Source organism: Schistocerca cancellata, chromosome 5 (genome assembly GCF_023864275.1).
Source record: "Schistocerca cancellata isolate TAMUIC-IGC-003103 chromosome 5, iqSchCanc2.1, whole genome shotgun sequence".
In the NCBI taxonomy this organism is placed as follows: Eukaryota; Metazoa; Arthropoda; class Insecta; order Orthoptera; family Acrididae; genus Schistocerca; species Schistocerca cancellata.
The window spans coordinates 648,372,263-648,390,861 of NC_064630.1; the positions used below are offsets into that span (position 1 = coordinate 648,372,263).

An 18,599-nucleotide genomic window follows, 5' to 3' on the forward strand; every position below is an offset into this window, starting at 1 on the left:
TTTGTCAGTTTCATTAATGTGCACCGTGTACACTGACTGCAGCAGAAGTACCTGCTACCAGCTGGGTTGACCACTGCATCTTTATTGGTAATTTTGCTACCTGCGCACTTAGGGCCTTGGACTTGGGCTGCTACTTGGGGCAGTGTTACTTGCATGGTTTAACTCACTCCTTGTTGAATATTTTCTAGAGCAAGTGGCTATTCCGACTGTCTCTCGAGTTTTGTCAACAATGATACAACAAAAATACATTGTGTGAGTTTAAGTTAATTGGACACAAAGTTTCTAATTTTGAAATGCCTCTGCATATCAATTATTGCCTAAACTCATAGATTTTTTACAACTGTTTTCTTGACTAATAATTACAGTTTTACGGACATTTTCAACACAATAACAACATGCTCTTTAGTTTTACCTAAGCAGTACAATGCTGCTCCTTTATACCTGCTCCTTTCAATGTATTCCTCACTGTACTAACTCAAGACAGTATAAAATAAGCCGCAGTTCTAACCCCCCCTCGCCACCGGTCAAATGTCATACTACAACCACAGAGTATTTTGCAGCAGCATGCCTGGATAAAATATTCTTGATTTTCAAGCCTCATCAACTCAAATAAAATTCTCAAGGTTTCTATGGCAATTCGTGCCATCCCAGTCAGGAGTAAAACCACTGATTGCCAGGGCTGGTACAGTTTTCCACCAACCTCTGACACCAATTAGAGAGGGCTGAAATGACGTGTGTGTGGAAGGTGAGTTGGGCAGCTAAAAGCAGCTCTGGCCTGACATGGGAACAAGCAATGCCAGGTGGCACAAGGGGCCAGCACCATTTAAAATCATAGCTCCTACCTCCCTACAAGTGTCAAGCATCCATATTTTCTTCCTTTCAATATCCAAAGCCTATTCTCCTGCCCTACTAAGTGTGTACCCCTGATCTCTGTTGAAATTGTTGCTATTCATTCTAATCTCAGCCACCTCCTTTATTACAGAATATGTTCATGCATAAGCCAAGACTCTCATGTGTTCAAACTATATTTTACGTCCATTTTCCATGCAATGCTCATATATGGCCAACTTGTATAGCTCCCTTTGTTTTAACATGTCAATTGTGCTCAGTGCAACACTCTGAAGTCGTATGGATTGTCTGATCTATGTAGATGCTGTATGATTTGCAAGGGATACTACACACACTAGGTATGTTGTCTTTACATGGCGCAGCATATCTCATACCTCAAGGGCAGGGCAGAACACTGATCTCAGTCCATGCCACTGCAGCACATGCTCTAACTTGCTGCTCGTTGTCACATGATATGGTAGGAAAATAGCAGCTTGGTCCCTTCTGCTGATTCACAAGGCCACTTTTTCCACTGGCACCTGAAAGTGTTTGCACTGTCTCTCTTGCTCTAACCATTACCTCTGAACATGTCTCAAGCACTGCAATTCACACTGTAGGCGGTCTTCATCAGAAATAACTTTTGCTCTGTGAATTAATGTGTTCAGTACAGCTTTCTTGTGTACAAGGTGGTGAAAATTATAGATGTTCAAGTACCAATCAGTGTGTCAGTTTCCTTTACACTTAATGACCAAGCTAGCCTTCTGCTCAGCTAAAAATCAAAGAATGGTGGCTTGCCATCCTTTTGTTATAGAGGAGGCAGCTGAGATTACAATAAACAGCAACAATTTCAACAGAGACCATGGGTACACACTTAGTATGGAGAGAGGGTGGCTTTTTTTTTTTGGGGGGGGGGGGGGGGCGGTTGGGTATTGAAAGGAAGCAAAGGTGGACACTTGTAGGGAGCCAGGAGTGGCAGTTTGGCTCAAATGGCTCTGAGCACTATGGGACTTAACAGCGGAGGTCATCAGTCGGTGGCAGTTTCATACATGGCGTTGGCCTCTCATGCCACCTGACATCACTTGTTTCCAAGGTGGGCCAGAGCTGCTTTGAGCTGCCCAACTCACCTTCTGTTCATGCATAGTTTTGGCCCCCTCTAATTGTGACTGAGGTTGCAATTGTGCCCATATAAGTGGAAAATTGTCACAGTCCCAGAAGACAGTGGTTGCACTCCTGAAAAAGACGGTGAAGATTGCCATGAAGAGCTTGAGAATTTTATTTGAACTGCCATAGCTTGAAAACCGAGATGATTTTATTCAGTTATACTACATCGTTTACCGTTTACAGATGAAAGGACTACACTGACCATATGCCATATCACTCTAATACACTGTATTTTATTATGAATCACAACAAGAACATTTTTGCTCCATTTTACTGAATCCGTTTCACAAGAGCTAACTGATAATTTCATGATGCTGTTTTTGAGACTATAGTAAAGTGAGTGCTTTGTCACATGTGACCAGATTGTTCACCTGTAGTAAGTACCCTGTGTAAACAGTTTTAAAGCACAGATGCCACCATCCATGCACTGCAGCAATTAATCAAAGTAATGCTTTAATTTAAAATCACTTCCTGTCACCTGAAACATTTGACCACACCTGAGCTTTCTTTGATTTACTATGCATCATTTTTAGTTTTTTGAATGAATAAGGAATGTATAATCCAAAACACCAAACTGTTCCTTAATGCCATCACTATATCACAATAACACTTCTGCAAAACACTTTCAAGGAAAGATGTCTATGTACTGTGAAATTATTTGGATGTTTACCATTTCCTCCGACCACAAAAGTCCAAAAAAATTTCCTATAGAAACCTTCTAAAACGAAGAGTCAAGGTTTCTGAGCATTTTTTGTTTGTTTCCAAATAACACTTATGCATTGGAAATTGACATTTAGGTGCAACTTAGCTTCATTGACGCAATGTACACCATGTTTCTAATTTTTTGTATGTCATCTAAAAAATAAATATAACATCTACAATATGTAGTCTGTATGCAATTCTTATGGAAAGGAGTTTCAATGTCAGGAACTTTCAAGAGTTCAAATAACTTTAACACTTTCTGTACATATTTCCCATCCTTTCCATTGATCCAGGCTTTGCGGCTAAAAATATATTATTACTAACATCATTATTTTCCAATGTGTGACAAAAGAGCATCCAGAAGGGTACAAGGAAAAGGAATGAAACTTCAAGGGATGAGAGGGTGTGTGACAATTTTTCAGTTATTACAATATAATGTCAAATTTACAAAGAACTTAGTAGTGTGATTCTACTTATTGGTATGACAATGTAGCCCCTCTAGCCTCTACACATGCACTGATCAGGTGGGAATGGTACTGCAAAGCCGCTGTATCTTCTCAAGGCAAGGTGGACCATAACAGTTGTAGCTAGTCCTTGATATCTTGGACAGTGGCACTGAGACACAGTTGACATCTGAGCTGGTCCCAGATATGTTCTGTTGGGGACAGATCTGGGGATCTTTTTGGTCGTAGGAGTACATCAACATCACACTGACAGCTTACAGAAGCATGTTCCATGTGTGGACGAGCACTGTCAGGTTGAAAAAATGACATAGCAATACGATCACATACATTAGGATGTAGGATGTCCATGATGCATTTTAGTGCTGTCAGAATTCCCTAAATCACCACCTGCTGTGACCTGAAGACATATCCAAAGGACCCCACATAATGACACCAGGAGTAACATTGAGTGTCTCTCCAACACACAGAAAGAATGGGGCTTCTCCCCAGGTTGCTACTATACTCATCAATGATGGTTGTCCATGGTGGCAAAAACACAATGCAAGGACATTTTATGCTGTCCAACTTCATGCCACTCTCACAAGTGAAAGTTCTACAAATCCAGATACTGATGAGATGGACAGATGGAAAGCCACAATGACACCCCTTTCAAACTCTGTCAGGTATTGATAACACTGCCTCACAAGAGTAAGGGACATCCCTGCGTCCTTCCTAGTGATCCCTCTACTTCTAAAGTTGTTCATGCACCATATATACCTTACGATGCCCGGTTAACAACACTATACATGTACAACACTGATGCACTCTGATGGCTGTTTATAATTGTCACAGAGAACAGTAACTCTTAATCAAACAATGGAACATCCAGGATGGAATGTAACAATACCAGAGAAGGAAAGTTGCTACTCACCATATAGCGGAGATGCTGAGTCGCGATGTTGTTGTTGTGGTCTTCAGTCCTGAGACTGCTTTGATGCAGCTCTCCATGCTACCCTACCCTGTGCAAGTTTCTTCATCTCCCAGTACCTACTGCAATCTACATCCTTCTGAATCTGCTTAGTGTATTCATCTCTTGGTCTCCCTCTACGATTTTTACCCTCCACACTGCCCTCCAATGCTAAATTTGTGACCCCTTGATGCCTCAGAACGTGTCCTAACAACCAGTCCCTTCTTCTCGTCACGTTGTGCCACAAACTCCTCTTCTCCCCAATTCTATTCAATACCTCCTCATTGGTTATGTGATCAACCCATCTAATCTTCAGCATTCTTCTGTAGCACCACATTTCAAAAGCTTCTATTCTCTTCCTGTCCAAACTATTTATTGTCCATGTTTCACTTACATACATGGCTACACTCCATACAAATACTTTCAGAAACGACTTCCTGACACTTAAATCTATACTCGATGTTAATAAATCTCTCTTCTTCAGAAATGCTTTCCTTGCAATTGCCAGTCTACATTTTATATCTTCTCTACTTCAACCATCATCAGTTATTTTGCTCCCCAAATAGCAAAACTCCTTTACTACTTTAAGTGTCTCATTTCCTAATCTAATTCCCTCAGCATCACCCGATTTAATTCAACTAGATTCCATTATCCTCGTTTTGATTTTGTTGATGTTAATCTTATATCCTCCTTTCAAGACACTGTCCATTCTGTTCAACTGCTCTTCCAAGTCCTTTGCTAAATGACAGAATTACAATGTCATCGGCGAACCTCAAAGTTTTTATTTCTTCTCCATGGATTTTAATGCTTACTCCGAATTTTTCTTTTGTTTCCTTTACTGCTTGCTCAACATACAGATTGAATAACATTGGGGAGAGGCTACAACCCTGTCTCACTCCCTTCCCAACCACTGCTTCCCTTTCATGCCCCTCAACTCTTATAGCTGCCATCTGGTTTCTGTACAAATTGTAAATAGCCTTTCGCTCCCTGTATTTTACCCCTGCCACCTTTAGAATTTGAAAGCGAGTATTCCAGTCAACATTGTCAAAAGCTTTCTCTAAGTCTACAAATGCTAGAAACGTAGGTTTGCCTTTCCTTAATCTAGCTTCTAAGATAAGTTGTAAGGTCAGTATTGCCTCACGTGTTCCAACATTTCTACGGAATCCAAACTGATCTTCCCCGAGGTCGGCTTCTACCAGTTTTTCCATTCGTCTGTAAATAATTCGCATTAGTATTTTGCAGCTGTGACTTATTAAACTGATACTTCGGTAATTTTCACATCTGTCAACACCTGCTTTCTTTGGGATTGGAATTTTTATATTCTTCTTGAAGTCTGAGGGTATTTCGCCTGTCTCATACATCTTGCTCACCAGATGGTAGAGTTTTGTCAGGACTGGCTCTCCCAAGGCCATCAGTAGTTCTAATGGAATGTTGTCTACTCCCGGGGCCTTGTTTCGGCTTAGGTCTTTCAGTGCTCTGTCAAACTCTTCACGCAGTATCGTATCTCCCATTTCATCTTCATCTACATTCTCTTCCATTTCTATAATATTGTCCTCAAGTACATCGCCCTTGTATAGACCCTCTATATACTCCTTCCACCTTTCTGCTTTCCCTTCTTTGGTTAGGACTGGGTTTCCATATGAGCTCTTGATGTTCATACAAGTGGTTCTCTTTTCCCCAAAGGTGTCTTTAATTTTCCTGTAGGCAGTATCTATCTTACCCCTAGTGAGATAAGCCTCTACATCCTTGCATTTGTCCTCTAGCCATCCCTGCTTAGCAATTTTGCACTTCCTGTCGATCTCATTTTTGAGATGTTTGTATTCCTTTTTGCCTGCTTCATTTACTGCATTTATATGTTTCCTCCTTTCATCAATTAAATTCAATATTTCTTCTGTTACCCAAGGATTTCTACTAGCCCTCGTCTTTTTACCTACTTGATCTTCTGCTGTCTTCACTACTTCATCCCTCAGAGCTACCCATTCTTCTTCTACTGTACTTCTTTCCCCCACTGCTGTGAGTTGTTCCCTTATGCTCTCACTGAAACTCTACACAACCTCTGGTTTAATCAGTTTATCCAGGTCCCAGCTCCTTAAATTCCCACCTTTTTGCAGTTTCTTCGATTTTAATCTGCAGTTCATAACCAATAGATTGTGGTCAGAGTCCACATCTGCCCCTGGAAATGTCTTACAATTTAAACCCTGGTTCCTAAAACTCTGTCTTACCATTATATAATCTATCTGATACCTTTTAGTATCTCCGGGATTGTTCCATGTATACAACCTTCTTTTATGATTCTTGAACCAAGTGTTAGCTATGATTAAGTTATGCTCTGTGCAAAATTCTAACAGACGGCTTCCTCTTTCATTTCTTACCCCCAATCCATATTCACCTACTATGTGTCCTTCTCTCCCTTTTCCTACACTCGAATTCCAGTCACCCATGACTATTAAATTTTCGTCTCCCTTCACTATCTGAATAATTTCTTTTATCTCATCATATATTTCATCAATTTCTTCATCATCTGCAGAGCTAGTTGGCGTATAAACTTGTACTACTGGAGTAGGCGTGGGCTTTGTGTCTATCTTGGCCACAATAATGCATTCACTATGCTGTTTGTAATAAGCTTACCCACACTTCTATTTTTTTTATTCATTATTAAACCTACTCCTGCATTACCCCTATTTGATTTTGTATTTATAACCCTGTATTCACCTGACCTAAAGTCTTGTTCCTCCTGCCACCGAACTTCACTAATTCCCACTTTATCTAACTTTAACCTATCCATTTCCCTTTTTAAATTTTCTAACCTACCTGCCCAATTAAGGGATCTGACATTCCACGCTCCGATCCGTAGAACGCCAGTTTTCTTTCTCCTGATAACAACGTCCTCTTGAGTAGCCCCACCCGGAGATCTGAATGGGGGACTTATTTTACCTCCGGAATATTTTACCCAAGAGGACGCCATTATCATTTAACCATACAGTAAAGCTGCATGCCCTCAGGAAAAATTACGGCTATAGTTTCCCCTTGCTTTCAGCTGTTCGCAGTACCAGCACAGCAAGGCCGTTTTGGTTATTGTTACAAGGCCAGATCAGTCAATCATCCACCTACGGTACGGCCATCTGTATTGCTGAGGCATGCAAGCCTCCCCACCAGCGGCAAGGTCCATGGTTCATGGAGGGCAATAGGCACAATAAAAATATTCACACAATTAAAGCTTTCGGCCATTAAGACCTTTGTCAGCAATAGACACACACACACACACACACACACACACACACACACACACATGCACACACGTCTGCAGTCTCAGAGAGCTGAAACCACTGAGACTGCAGATGTGTGTGCAAGTTGCATTTGTGACTATCGCGACTCAGCATCTCCGCTATATGGTGAGTAGCAGCCTTCCTTCTCTGGTATCATAACTCTTAATCATTTACATATCCACCACTAGTGTGTACGTGTACGAATTTACATTGACATCCAACCATTTCTTCTAGGTATTTCACTTTTTGACAGGTAGGGTACTTTTGTTCTCAATTAATTTTAGAGAAGTAGCTATGTAATTTCATCCTTCTTCTACAGTTTCCCGTAGATACTAAATCTTTGTGTTCAGTAAACATGGCACTACACTTGGTGATTTCTTACATGTTCTGCACTCATGCCCAGTTTGTTGATGCACTCTTTGTTTCAAGCATACTGTGCATTTGAGCGCTGGAGTACCTTTTCTTGAATGTTCACTCTTGCCCGCGAAAGGCAAAGGTCCCGGGTTCGAGTCTCGGTCGGGCACACAGTTTTAATCTGCCAGGAAGTTTCACCTTTAATGGTGTTGGGCTATTTCTGTGATACCTATGCCTTACAGCAGATAAAATGAGTCCACGTATCATGATGTTTGCAGCTATGGTCCCAGGGGCAGCCTTTATATCTCTATTGGTCTGTAGGTATGATACTATTGATAGTTGGGATGCTGTAAGACCGTAACAACACTCACAGTTCATGTTGGGAGGCTGCTTGCCTGATAATTCTTAATCACTGCAGGGCATCATAAGAGTAGCATGATGCCATGGCAGCAACCTCCTCCTCATTCAAAATATTTCCGAATAATATTCAAATAAAAGTAACTCTCAATAAAGAGTCAATTCCAACATTCATTCAGTCACAAGTAATGAGTTTTATAATGCATTTTCCAATTTATAATAAGGTGCAGAAGAAATATTAATATATCTGATTTTAGAGTGAAATCAAACAATAGAAAATCTGTTAAGGAAATAGCAACATCAAGGAAAGGATCAACAACAACTCACTATACAGAAGTTGTTGACAGGTAACAGGCACAATGAAAAATACAATTAGGTATTATTCAACTTCTGGACTAAGTCCTTTATCAGACATACAAAACAAAACTAATTAATAGAAGATCATATACAACAATGGCAAAAAGAGTGGAATAAGTTACACAATAATGTGGTCACAAACCCAAGATTCTGAAGCTGATTCATGATAGAAACCCCCATGCATGTAATGAATACAATGTTAAAGTAATAAAAAAATTGAAACTTTACAATGAGTCAACTGAACTACTCACCTTGGTTGTTGTATTCTACTTCAACATGTGGCAAGTACACTGCATCACTGAGTTTTGCTGAAATAAAAAGGGAGCATTTATAATGCCAAATAGATGTTTCTTAGCTTCATAGTAGTAGTAAACAACATCAACAAAAAGTAATAATAATAATAATAATAATAATAATAATAATAATAACAGAACTAACAAATACATATCATATAAATAAATTTTAGTTGGTTTTACTTGTTATACTGGCTATTTGGGTGCATTCCATTCAAGAGAACATAAATTACCTTCTTATATGACTGATTGAACTAATGTCAGTAATGTGGCACAGATGTTCAGAAATGCGGGTATCAGAACTTGACGCTTCATTCATTAGTGTACTTGACATATTAATTGCAAGGAACACGCCACATAACAGGATGGGTCCCACAATAGCACCCTCCACTCCCATCAAAAAAATTCCACCTGCCACTGAGAGACCTGTTAAATATGGGTGCCCCGTCCTGCAATTGCAATTATATACATTAATTTTAAAATATTTACACTGATTAAAAACAAGTGCCTATAAATAGCACAAAAGATCACTAGTAATTAAGTTTCATTTTAACCAAAGATAGCACTGCAAAGAAATACAATTAAACAATTACATTATCCATGTACAGTAAGAGCAATATGTGGTGTGTCTAAAAAGCTCGGTGAATGGTGTCATATCTGAATAGCAATTTCGTGCATGTGCTTGGGTCTTCGGAGACTAGAGGAGAATCAATACACGGCATGTACTGCATGTGACTGGCTGTAAAAAAAGACTGTGACCAACAACTGGACATAGTCAGTGTGAGACGAAGTGTCGCAGCAGAATGGTGCAATGTGTAAACATCAAGTTCTGCTACAAACTGGGAAAAACTGCAATGGAGACACATGAAATGTTGGTGCAGGTGTACAGGAGGGAAGTCGTGAGCAGAAAACGTGTTTATTAATGGTTTAAATGCTTCCATGAAGGGAATGAAAGAACTGAGGATGATCCATGTTCAGGTCAGCCATCGACAAGCAGAACCCTAGAGAAGATCGAGAAAGTGTGACAAATGCTGGCACAAGATTGGCGACAGACTCTCAGATTGACTGCGGAGGATTTGGGCATCAACAAGGTCACGGTGCACACCATTGTCCACAACGATTTGGGTAAGCGGGAGATCTGCTCCTGATTTGTGTCGCACAAGCTCACAGATGAGTAGAAAGCAAAACAGAAGGAAACTGCTGGTGATTTCATTTCCTTTCCACTTGTGACCAGGATCCATTACTTCTGAACACCATCACAGGAATTGAGACCTGCTGCTACCAGTTCCATATGGAATCGAAATGGCAATTGATGTCATGGTGTTCACTGTCTTCCCGTTTTTTTCTTTTTTTTGGGGGGGGGGGGGAGGGGGGGGGGGGAAGCTGTCTGCAAATATCCAATACAGAAACACTGATCGCCTTCTTTGACAACAATGGCATCATATACAAGGTATTTGTTCCTGCAGGTCAAACCATTAATGCTACACTTCAGCAGTCCATTTTGAACTGATTGCTACAGCATATGCAGTGGGTTCAGCCAGAGTTGCACAGGACTGGAAAAAGGATGCTGCTCCAAGACAATGCCCCTGCACAATGCACTGCACTATCTGTGTGCACCAATTCGTGGTGCCAAAGATGGTAACTGTTCTTGAATAACCTCCATACTACCTGATCTGGCTCCCACTTGAAGGTGGCCATGAAAGGTGAAAGTTGAAGTGTTATAAAAAATATAGCGTTGAAGATATAACGAAATTATGTGTGTAACTTGGCAACAGAATCAGAGATTGATTGTATTGTCTTATTGTAACAAGTGACTGTAATGATTATTTCACCTGATAAATATTTTTTAAATACCTGACATACTTCGGACATAGAGCAGCAGATTAATTTATTTGAGATTGGCAGGAAGCAACATTATCATTTCCGCAGGTTTTCATGACTGTGATGCAGTCATACCTGGATCGACACAAAGGGACCAAAAGATTTACTGACTTTAATAGAAAAACAACACTACACAATTAAAAAGGATTGATTCAAAAATGACAGGAAAACGATAATGTTCAACCTGCCTCAATGCTGCATTCAGTCCATCAGTGTGATCATAAGTTCTGGAGATAAACTGATAAAAAATGATTAACATTCAAGTAATGAGGAGATGGAGTTACTTAAGGATAATTTGTCTAAATAAGCACACTTAATACATAACACACATTTTTAAATGCTACGTACCTTTTTATATTACAGTTACAATAGCTGGTTGTATTAACAAAAGCTTAGCACATAACAGGCAATACTTGAGATTAATGTCCTCTTGATGGCGCCTGCTCGTTATTAATTACATAAACATATGTTCTCTGATTGAGATGACAATTAGCACATTTATAGAATATTTTCTAAAAATTATGAAACACAGATTGTGGAACGCAGCAAGTCCGTGTCTGCCTTTCATGGAATAGAAACAGTAAAAGACGAAGCGCTGAAGGCCTCATTTGTCTTGAAACAACAGAATTCTTTTTACATCATTAATCGACATATGTACATAGAGATTTACAGCCACCGCGCAGGAGTGGTAAACGTAAAGAATAATAGATTCTGTTGCTGCTATGCGATGGTTCATTTCTTTTACATAGCAATTGTTTGATAACTTCAGGCCATCAAGTGTTTACTATTGAACATATACCAATGTTTGTGAGGCGAAAAACACCAATATTACAATGTTATGCAGATTCTGTTAATGCCATCAAAGATCGTGTGACAGCCCATGTACAAACATTGTCAAAAGTGTGTTGTAGCGACTATTTTGAAGGGCAATAAAGAAAACTTCTTAGTATCTTTTGTTCTGTTTGTTGTCTGATAGCATTCACTGAATTTTTTAGACATACCATGTAAATAAAAACCAGACAACTGCGAGTACGACTCATGCTCTGAGGATTCCATACAAACTTATTTATGTATATAGCTGATAATAATAACTTCGTGTGGCTCAATGGCCTGGTAAAAGTCTTTCTATTGGATGCCACTTCAATGGCTTGCGTGTCTCCAACTTACCCTAGTTTCGAATTGGGGAAAGGGAACTTAGAGTTCACAATGGAATCCAAACCATGTGTTGTTTTTTGTGACTCCTCGCGTTAGTGAGGGATGAAGGCTGGGCTAACGCGAAGACAGAAAAATTTGTTGTCTGATAAGATCTGACCCAGCAACTTCTCAGTTTCCAAGCACACATTTTACTGCTAGATCATGTATGTAGAGATAATAGTCCATTATAAGTTTCAATGAGTGAATTTTAAATTAAGAAAATATGTGGAATATGCACTGGCATAAAGCTTAAATTATTTACTATGCCAATGGACCATAAACCTTAGTATTTATAGGATACAGAATAATATCTGCTACCGGTCATAACAGAAGGTGATTTTATTTAACACAGGATCGGCTTCAGGCTTATATCCAACTTTAGGTGGTTTACACTCATTTACTTATTTCCATACTCAATGCTGGAGATCAACGTTTAAATAAAAGACAAATAATGTGATGGAAAATCCAGGATGGAATAATGCCAATATTATGAAAAAGACAGATTGCTACTCTCCATATAGCGATGATGTTACGTCGCAGACAGGCACAACAAAAAGACTGCTAAACATGTAAGCTTTTGGCCAGGTGGCCTTCTTCTGAAATAGGCATCATACACACACTATATTGCAAATTCAGCTCACAAACACATGACTACTTTTCCTGACTGCCTGGACCAGACTGTGAGCAACTGAGCATGATGAGAAAAACAATCTGGATGGTGGGGGTAAGGAGGAGACTGGGGCAAGGAGGGGAGAGGGATGCGGTACGGCTGGGGGTGGGTAAAGTGTTGTTTGTGGGAGTGTACAGTGTAGCCATATCGTCTCTCCTCTTTGTCCCTGAAGATGTGACTTACAAAATGAAAGCGCTGGCAGGTTGATAGACACACAAACAAACACAAACATACACACAAAATTCAAGCTTTCGCAACCAACGGTTGCTTCATCAGGAAAAAGGGAAGGAGAGGGAAAGACGAAAGGATGTGGGTTTTAAGGGAGAGGGTAAGGAGTCATTTCAATCCCAGGAGCGGAAAGACTTACCTTAAGGGGAAAGGAGGACAGGTATACACTTGCAGACACACACATATCCATCCGCACATACACAGACACAAGCAGACATTTACATCAGGTTTTTTAGTTGTTTGCCTGTTGATATTACATTATTGTGTTAAAACATGGTATATTGTAGATATAAGTTTAACAGCATTAATAATATGAAAATAACTTACAGTTTAACATTTAGTGATGTCTGCTTCTGTTGTGCAGTTGGTATACACAATATACATCTTTAATTTTGCAGTCATTCCCACATAGAAGGCATCAATATGTATGCAGGTCAGTTGGTAAATCACGTGGGTGCTTTCACACATGGCTCTGCCTTTGATCGTGTACACCTTCCAGGTTACAGGACTGGAGTAGGTGGTGCTGGGAGGGTGCATGGGACAGGTTTTACACCGGGTGCGGTTACAAGAGTAGGAGCCAGAGGGTAGGGAAGGTGGTTTGGGGATTTCATAGGGATGAACCAAGAGGTTACGAAGGTTAGGTGGACAGCGGAAAGACACTCTTGGTGGAGTGGGGAGGATTTCATGAAGGATAGCTCTCATTTCAGGGCAGGATTTGAGGAAGTCGTATCCCTGCTAGAGAGCCACATTCAGAGACTGATCCAGTCCCGGAAACTATCCTGTCATAAGTGGGGCACTTTTGGGGTTCTTCTGTGGTAGACCCATACCCATGGCTGTTCCCTCTAATTGTTGGTATGTCTGGCCTTCGAAAGTGAAGAAGGTGTGGGTCAGAATGAAGCTGGCTAAGGTAATGAGGAAAGACGTTTTAGGTACGGTGGCAGGTGATCGGCGTGAAAGGAAGTGCTCCATCGCAGCGAGGCCCTGGACGTGCAGAATATTTGTGTATAAGGAAGTGGCATCAATGGTTACAAGGATGGCTTCCAGGGGTAACAGATTGGGTAAGGATTGCAGGCGTCGAGAAAGTGGTTGGTGTCTTTGATGAAGGATGGGAGACTGTATGTAATGGGTTGAAGGTGTTGATCTACGTAGGCAGAGATACGTTCTGTGGGGGCTTGGTAACCAGCTACAATGGGGCGGCCGGGATGATTGGGTTTGTGAATTTTAGGAAGAAGGTAGAAGGTAGGGGTGCGGGGTGTCAGTGGTGTCAGGAGGTTGATGGAGTCAGGTGAAAGGTTTTTCTGGGGGCCTAAGGTTCTGAGGACTCCTTGAAGCTCCGCCTGGATATCAGGAATGGGATTACCTTCGCAAACTTTGTATGTAGTGTTGTCTGAAAGCTGACGCAGTCCCTCAGCCACATACTCCCGACGATCAAGTACCATGGTCGTGGATCCCTTGTCCGCCGGAAGAATCACGATGGATCGGTCAGCCTCCAGATCACGGATGGCCTGGGCTTCAGCAGTGGTGATGTTGGGAGTAGGATTAATGTTTTTTAAGAAGGATTGAGAGGCAAGGCTGGAAGTCAGAAATTCCTGGAAAGTTTGGAGAGGGTGATTTTGAGGAAGAGGAGGTGGGTCCCGCTGTGACGGAGGACGGAACTGTTCCAGGCAGGGTTCAATTTGGATAGTGTCTTAGGGAGTTGGATCATTAGGAGTAGGATTAGGATCATTTTTCTTCATGGCAAAGTGATATTTCCAGCAGAGACTATGAGTGTAGGACAGTAAATCTTTGACGAGTGCTGTTTGGTTGAATCTGGGAGTGGGGCTGAAGGTGAGGCCTTTGGATAGGACAGAGGTTTCGGATTGGGAGAGAGGTTTGGAGGAAAGGTTAACTGCTGAATTAGGGTGTTGTGGTTCAAGATTGTGTTGATTGGAATTATGTGGTTTTGGGGGGAGTGGAGCTGGAAGTTGGAGATTGAGTAGATGGGAGAGACTGGGTCTGTGTGCAATGAGAGGAGGTTGAGGTTTGCTGGATAGGTTGTGAAGGGTGAGTGAGTTGCCCTTCCGGAGGTGGGAAACCAGGAGATTGGATAGTTTTTTGAGGTGGAGGGTGGCATGCTGTTCTAATTTGCGGTTGGCCTGTAGGAGGATGCTCTGAACAGCTGGTGTGGATGTGGGAGAGGAAAGACTGAGGACTTTTATTAAGTATAGGAATTGACGGGTGTGTTCATTGGCTGAATTGATGTGTAGGTGAAGGATTAGGTGGGTGAGGGCAATGGATTGTTCAGTTTGGAACTGGTATAGGGACTGATGGAAAGAAGGGTTACAGCCAGAGATGGGAACTTTAAGTGTGAGGCCTTTGGTGGTAATGCCAAATTTCAGACAAGCCTGAGAAAATAAAATATGGGAGCGTAATCTGGCTAAGGCGAAGGCATGTTTGTGGAGGGAATGTAAATAAAACTTAATGGGGTCGTTGTGGGGATGTTGTGAGGGCGACATGGTATTAGAAGGTGGAAAGTGTAACATGAGGCTGAAATGAAAATGAAAATAAAAATATAAATATATGGGGAGAGATAAAGGTGAACTAGAAGGCAACTGAAGATCTGGTGTGAAAAAAGGCGAAAAAGTGGTGGTTAAAGCTGAGGTATGTTGATCCTGTGGTGAACTTGATTGTCCTACACTCGTAGTCTCTGCTGGAAATATCACTTTACCACGAAGAAAAATGATCCTAATCCTACTCCTAATGATCCAACTCCCCAAGACACTAACCAAATTGAACCCTGCCTGGAACAGTTCCATCCTCCGTCACAGCGGGACCCACCTCCTCTTCCTCAAAATCACCCTCTCCAAACTTTCCAGGAATTTCTGACTTCCAACCTTGCCTCACAATCCTTCTTAAAAAACCTTAATCCTACTCCCAACATCACCACTGCTGAAGCCCAGGCTATCCGTGATCTGAAGGCTGACCGATCCATCGTCATTCTTCTGGCGGACAAGGGATCCACGACCGTGGTACCTGATCGTCGGGAGTATGTGGCTGAGGGACTGCGTCAGCTTTCAGACAACACTACTTACAAAGTTTGCCAAGGTAATCCCATTCCTGATGTCCAGGCAGAGCTTCAAGGAATCCTCAGAACCTTAGGCCCCCTACAAAACCTTTCACCTGACTCCATCAACCTCCTGACCCCACCAACACCCAAAACCCCTACCTTCTACCTAAAATTCACAAACCCAATTATCCCGGCCATCCCACTGTAGCTGGTTACCAAGCCCCCACAGAAAAAAGACACCAACCACTTTCTCGAACACCTGGAATCCTTACCCAGTCTGTTACCCCCGGAAACCATCCTTGTAACCATTGATGCCACTTCCTTATACACAAATATTCCGCATGTCCAGGGCCTCGCTGCGATGGAGCACTTCCTTTCACGCCAATCACCTGCCACCCCACCTAAAACCTCTTTCCTCCTGACCCACAACTTCTTCACTTTCGAAGGCCAGACATACCAACAACTAAAAGGGAACAGCCATGGGTACCAGGATGGCCCTCTCGTACGCCAACCTATTCACGGGTCGCTTAGAGGAAGCCTTCTTGGTTACCCAGGCCTGCCAATCCAAAGTTTGGTACTGATTTATTGATGACATCTTCATGATCTGGACTCACAGTGAAGAAGAACTCAAGAATTTCCTCTCCAACCTCAACTCCTTTGGTTCCATCAGATTCACCTGGTCCTACTCCAAATCCCATGCCACTTTCCTTGACGTTGACCTCCACCTGTACAATGGCCAGCTTCACACGTCCGTCCACATCAAACCCACCAACAAGCAACAGCACCTCCATTATGACAGCTGCCACCCATTCCACATCAAACGGTCTCTTCCCTACAGCCTAGGTCTTCGTGGCAAACGAATCTGCTCCAGTCCGGAATCCCTGAACCATTACACCAACAACCTGAAAACAGCTTTCGTATCCCGCAACTACCCTCCCGACCTGGTACAGAAGCAAATTACCAGAGCCACTTCCTCATCCTGTCAAACCGAGAACCTCCCACAGAAGAACCACAAAAGTGCCCCACTTGTGACAGGATACTTTCCGGGACTGGATCAGACTCTGAATATGGCTCTCCAGCAGGGATACGACTTCCTCAAATACTGCCCTGAAATGAGATACATCCTTTATGAAATCCTCCCCACTCCACCAAGAGTGTCTTTCCACCGTCCACCTAACCTTCGTAACCTCTTGGTTCATCCCTATGAAATCCCCAAACCACCTTCCCTACCCTCTGGCTCCTACCCTTGTAACCACCCCTGGTGTAAAACCTGTCCCATGCACCCTCCCACCACCACCTACTCCAGTCCTGTAACCCAGAAGGTGTACACGATCAAAGGCAGAGCCACGAGTGAAAGCACCCACGTGATTTACCAACTGACCTGCCTACACTGTGAAGCTTTCTATGTGGGAATGACCAGCAACAAACTGTCCATTCGCATGAATGGACACAGGCAGACAGTGTTTGTTGGTAATGAGGATCACCCTGTGGCTAAACATGCCTTGGTGCATGGCCAGCACATCTTCGCACAGTGTTACACCGTCCAGGTTATCTGGATACTTCCCACTAACACCAACCTGTCAGAACTCCGGAGATGGGAACTTGCCCTTCAGTATATCCTCTCTTCTCATTATCCGCCAGGCCTCAATCTCCGCTAATTTCTATATTCAATTTTCCGCCGCTCATACCTCACCTGTCTTTCAACAACATCTTTGCCTCTGCACTTCCGCCTCGACTGACATCTCTGCCCAAACTCTTTGCCTTTACAAATGTCTGCTTGTGTCTGTGTATGTGCGGATGGATATATATGTGTGTGTGTGTGTCTGTGTGTGTGTGTGTGCGCGCGCGCGCGCGAGTGTATACCTGTCCTTTTTTCCCCCTGAGGTAAGTCTTTCCGCTCCTGGAACTGGAATGACTCCTTACCCTCTCCCTTAAAACCCACATCCTTTCATCTGCCCCTCTCCTTCCCTCTTTCCTGACGAAGCAACCGGGGGTTGCGAATCTTTGTGTTCTACCTGTCTGCGACTCAACATCTCCGCTATATGGTGAGTAGCAATCTATGCTTTTCATAGCATTGTCAAATACTGTGATGATGACTAAATAGACACAACTGACACAAGTAGAAGTGGCTACACAACATATGCTGAAGATATTATAGTTCTTATGTATAACTGGAATGTCCATGTTATTTCCACATTACATTCATCACATTTTTTAGAAAAAACTTTCAATTTAGTACATGTTAACTGTACATTATTCACCATGGTAATTATTGGTATTTCCATATTATGTCTTTGATACAACGTAGCACTTTAGATGTTAGTAACTTCAGAAGCACATGCACTTGCAACATCCAAAGTGTTTACATTAGCAAACAGAGGTTATGGTCCAAAGACTTGGCTCTAAGAGGTATAGATATGTTACACATACAGACATAAAACATATATTACAAATTATGAAAATGAAATTGTTATGCCAGTTATAACATACAGAATGGTTGATGGCAAATTATATAAAGTTGTTGTTTCAGAATTAGGTGTGATGACTTGGGGCAATGAATGTAAATTTTGAGCTCTTCAAAGGAGATTTAATATCTTTCCTTTGCTGACAATGTATAGTATCTGTAGGTTGTCATTAATGACTGTGGCTGAGTGGCCATGTTCTTTCAGATGTGTTACAAAAGTTGATTGTCAAAGTTATTTAGCCAGGAGACATTCAGAATACTCAGCCGTTTGGAGTACACAGACATAAAAATACAGAGCATGGTCTATTTCAATAACAAAATACACTTATTCAAATACAATTTGAACAACATGATATGCAGGGAATAGCAATAGACTAGTCTGATAAGG

The 18,599-nt window shown here is 41.8% G+C and overlaps 1 protein-coding gene across 2 annotated transcripts in view; it reads right to left on the bottom strand.

Annotated features, from left to right (window-relative positions):
• The window catches only part of LOC126187677 (transmembrane protein 245), a 246,221-nt gene that overhangs the window by 15,757 nt on the left and 211,865 nt on the right, over positions 1-18,599 (bottom strand). For both annotated transcript variants that reach the window (XR_007537772.1, XM_049928911.1), the window contains exons 13-14: positions 8,962-9,177; positions 8,687-8,743 (exon numbers count right to left, since the gene is read on the bottom strand). Coding sequence is in view for 1 of the 2 variants with exons in the window: in XM_049928911.1 (XP_049784868.1) it covers positions 8,731-8,743; positions 8,962-9,177 (229 nt within the window). In the remaining variant the exon portion in view is untranslated. The remainder of the gene's footprint in view (positions 1-8,686; positions 8,744-8,961; positions 9,178-18,599) is intronic.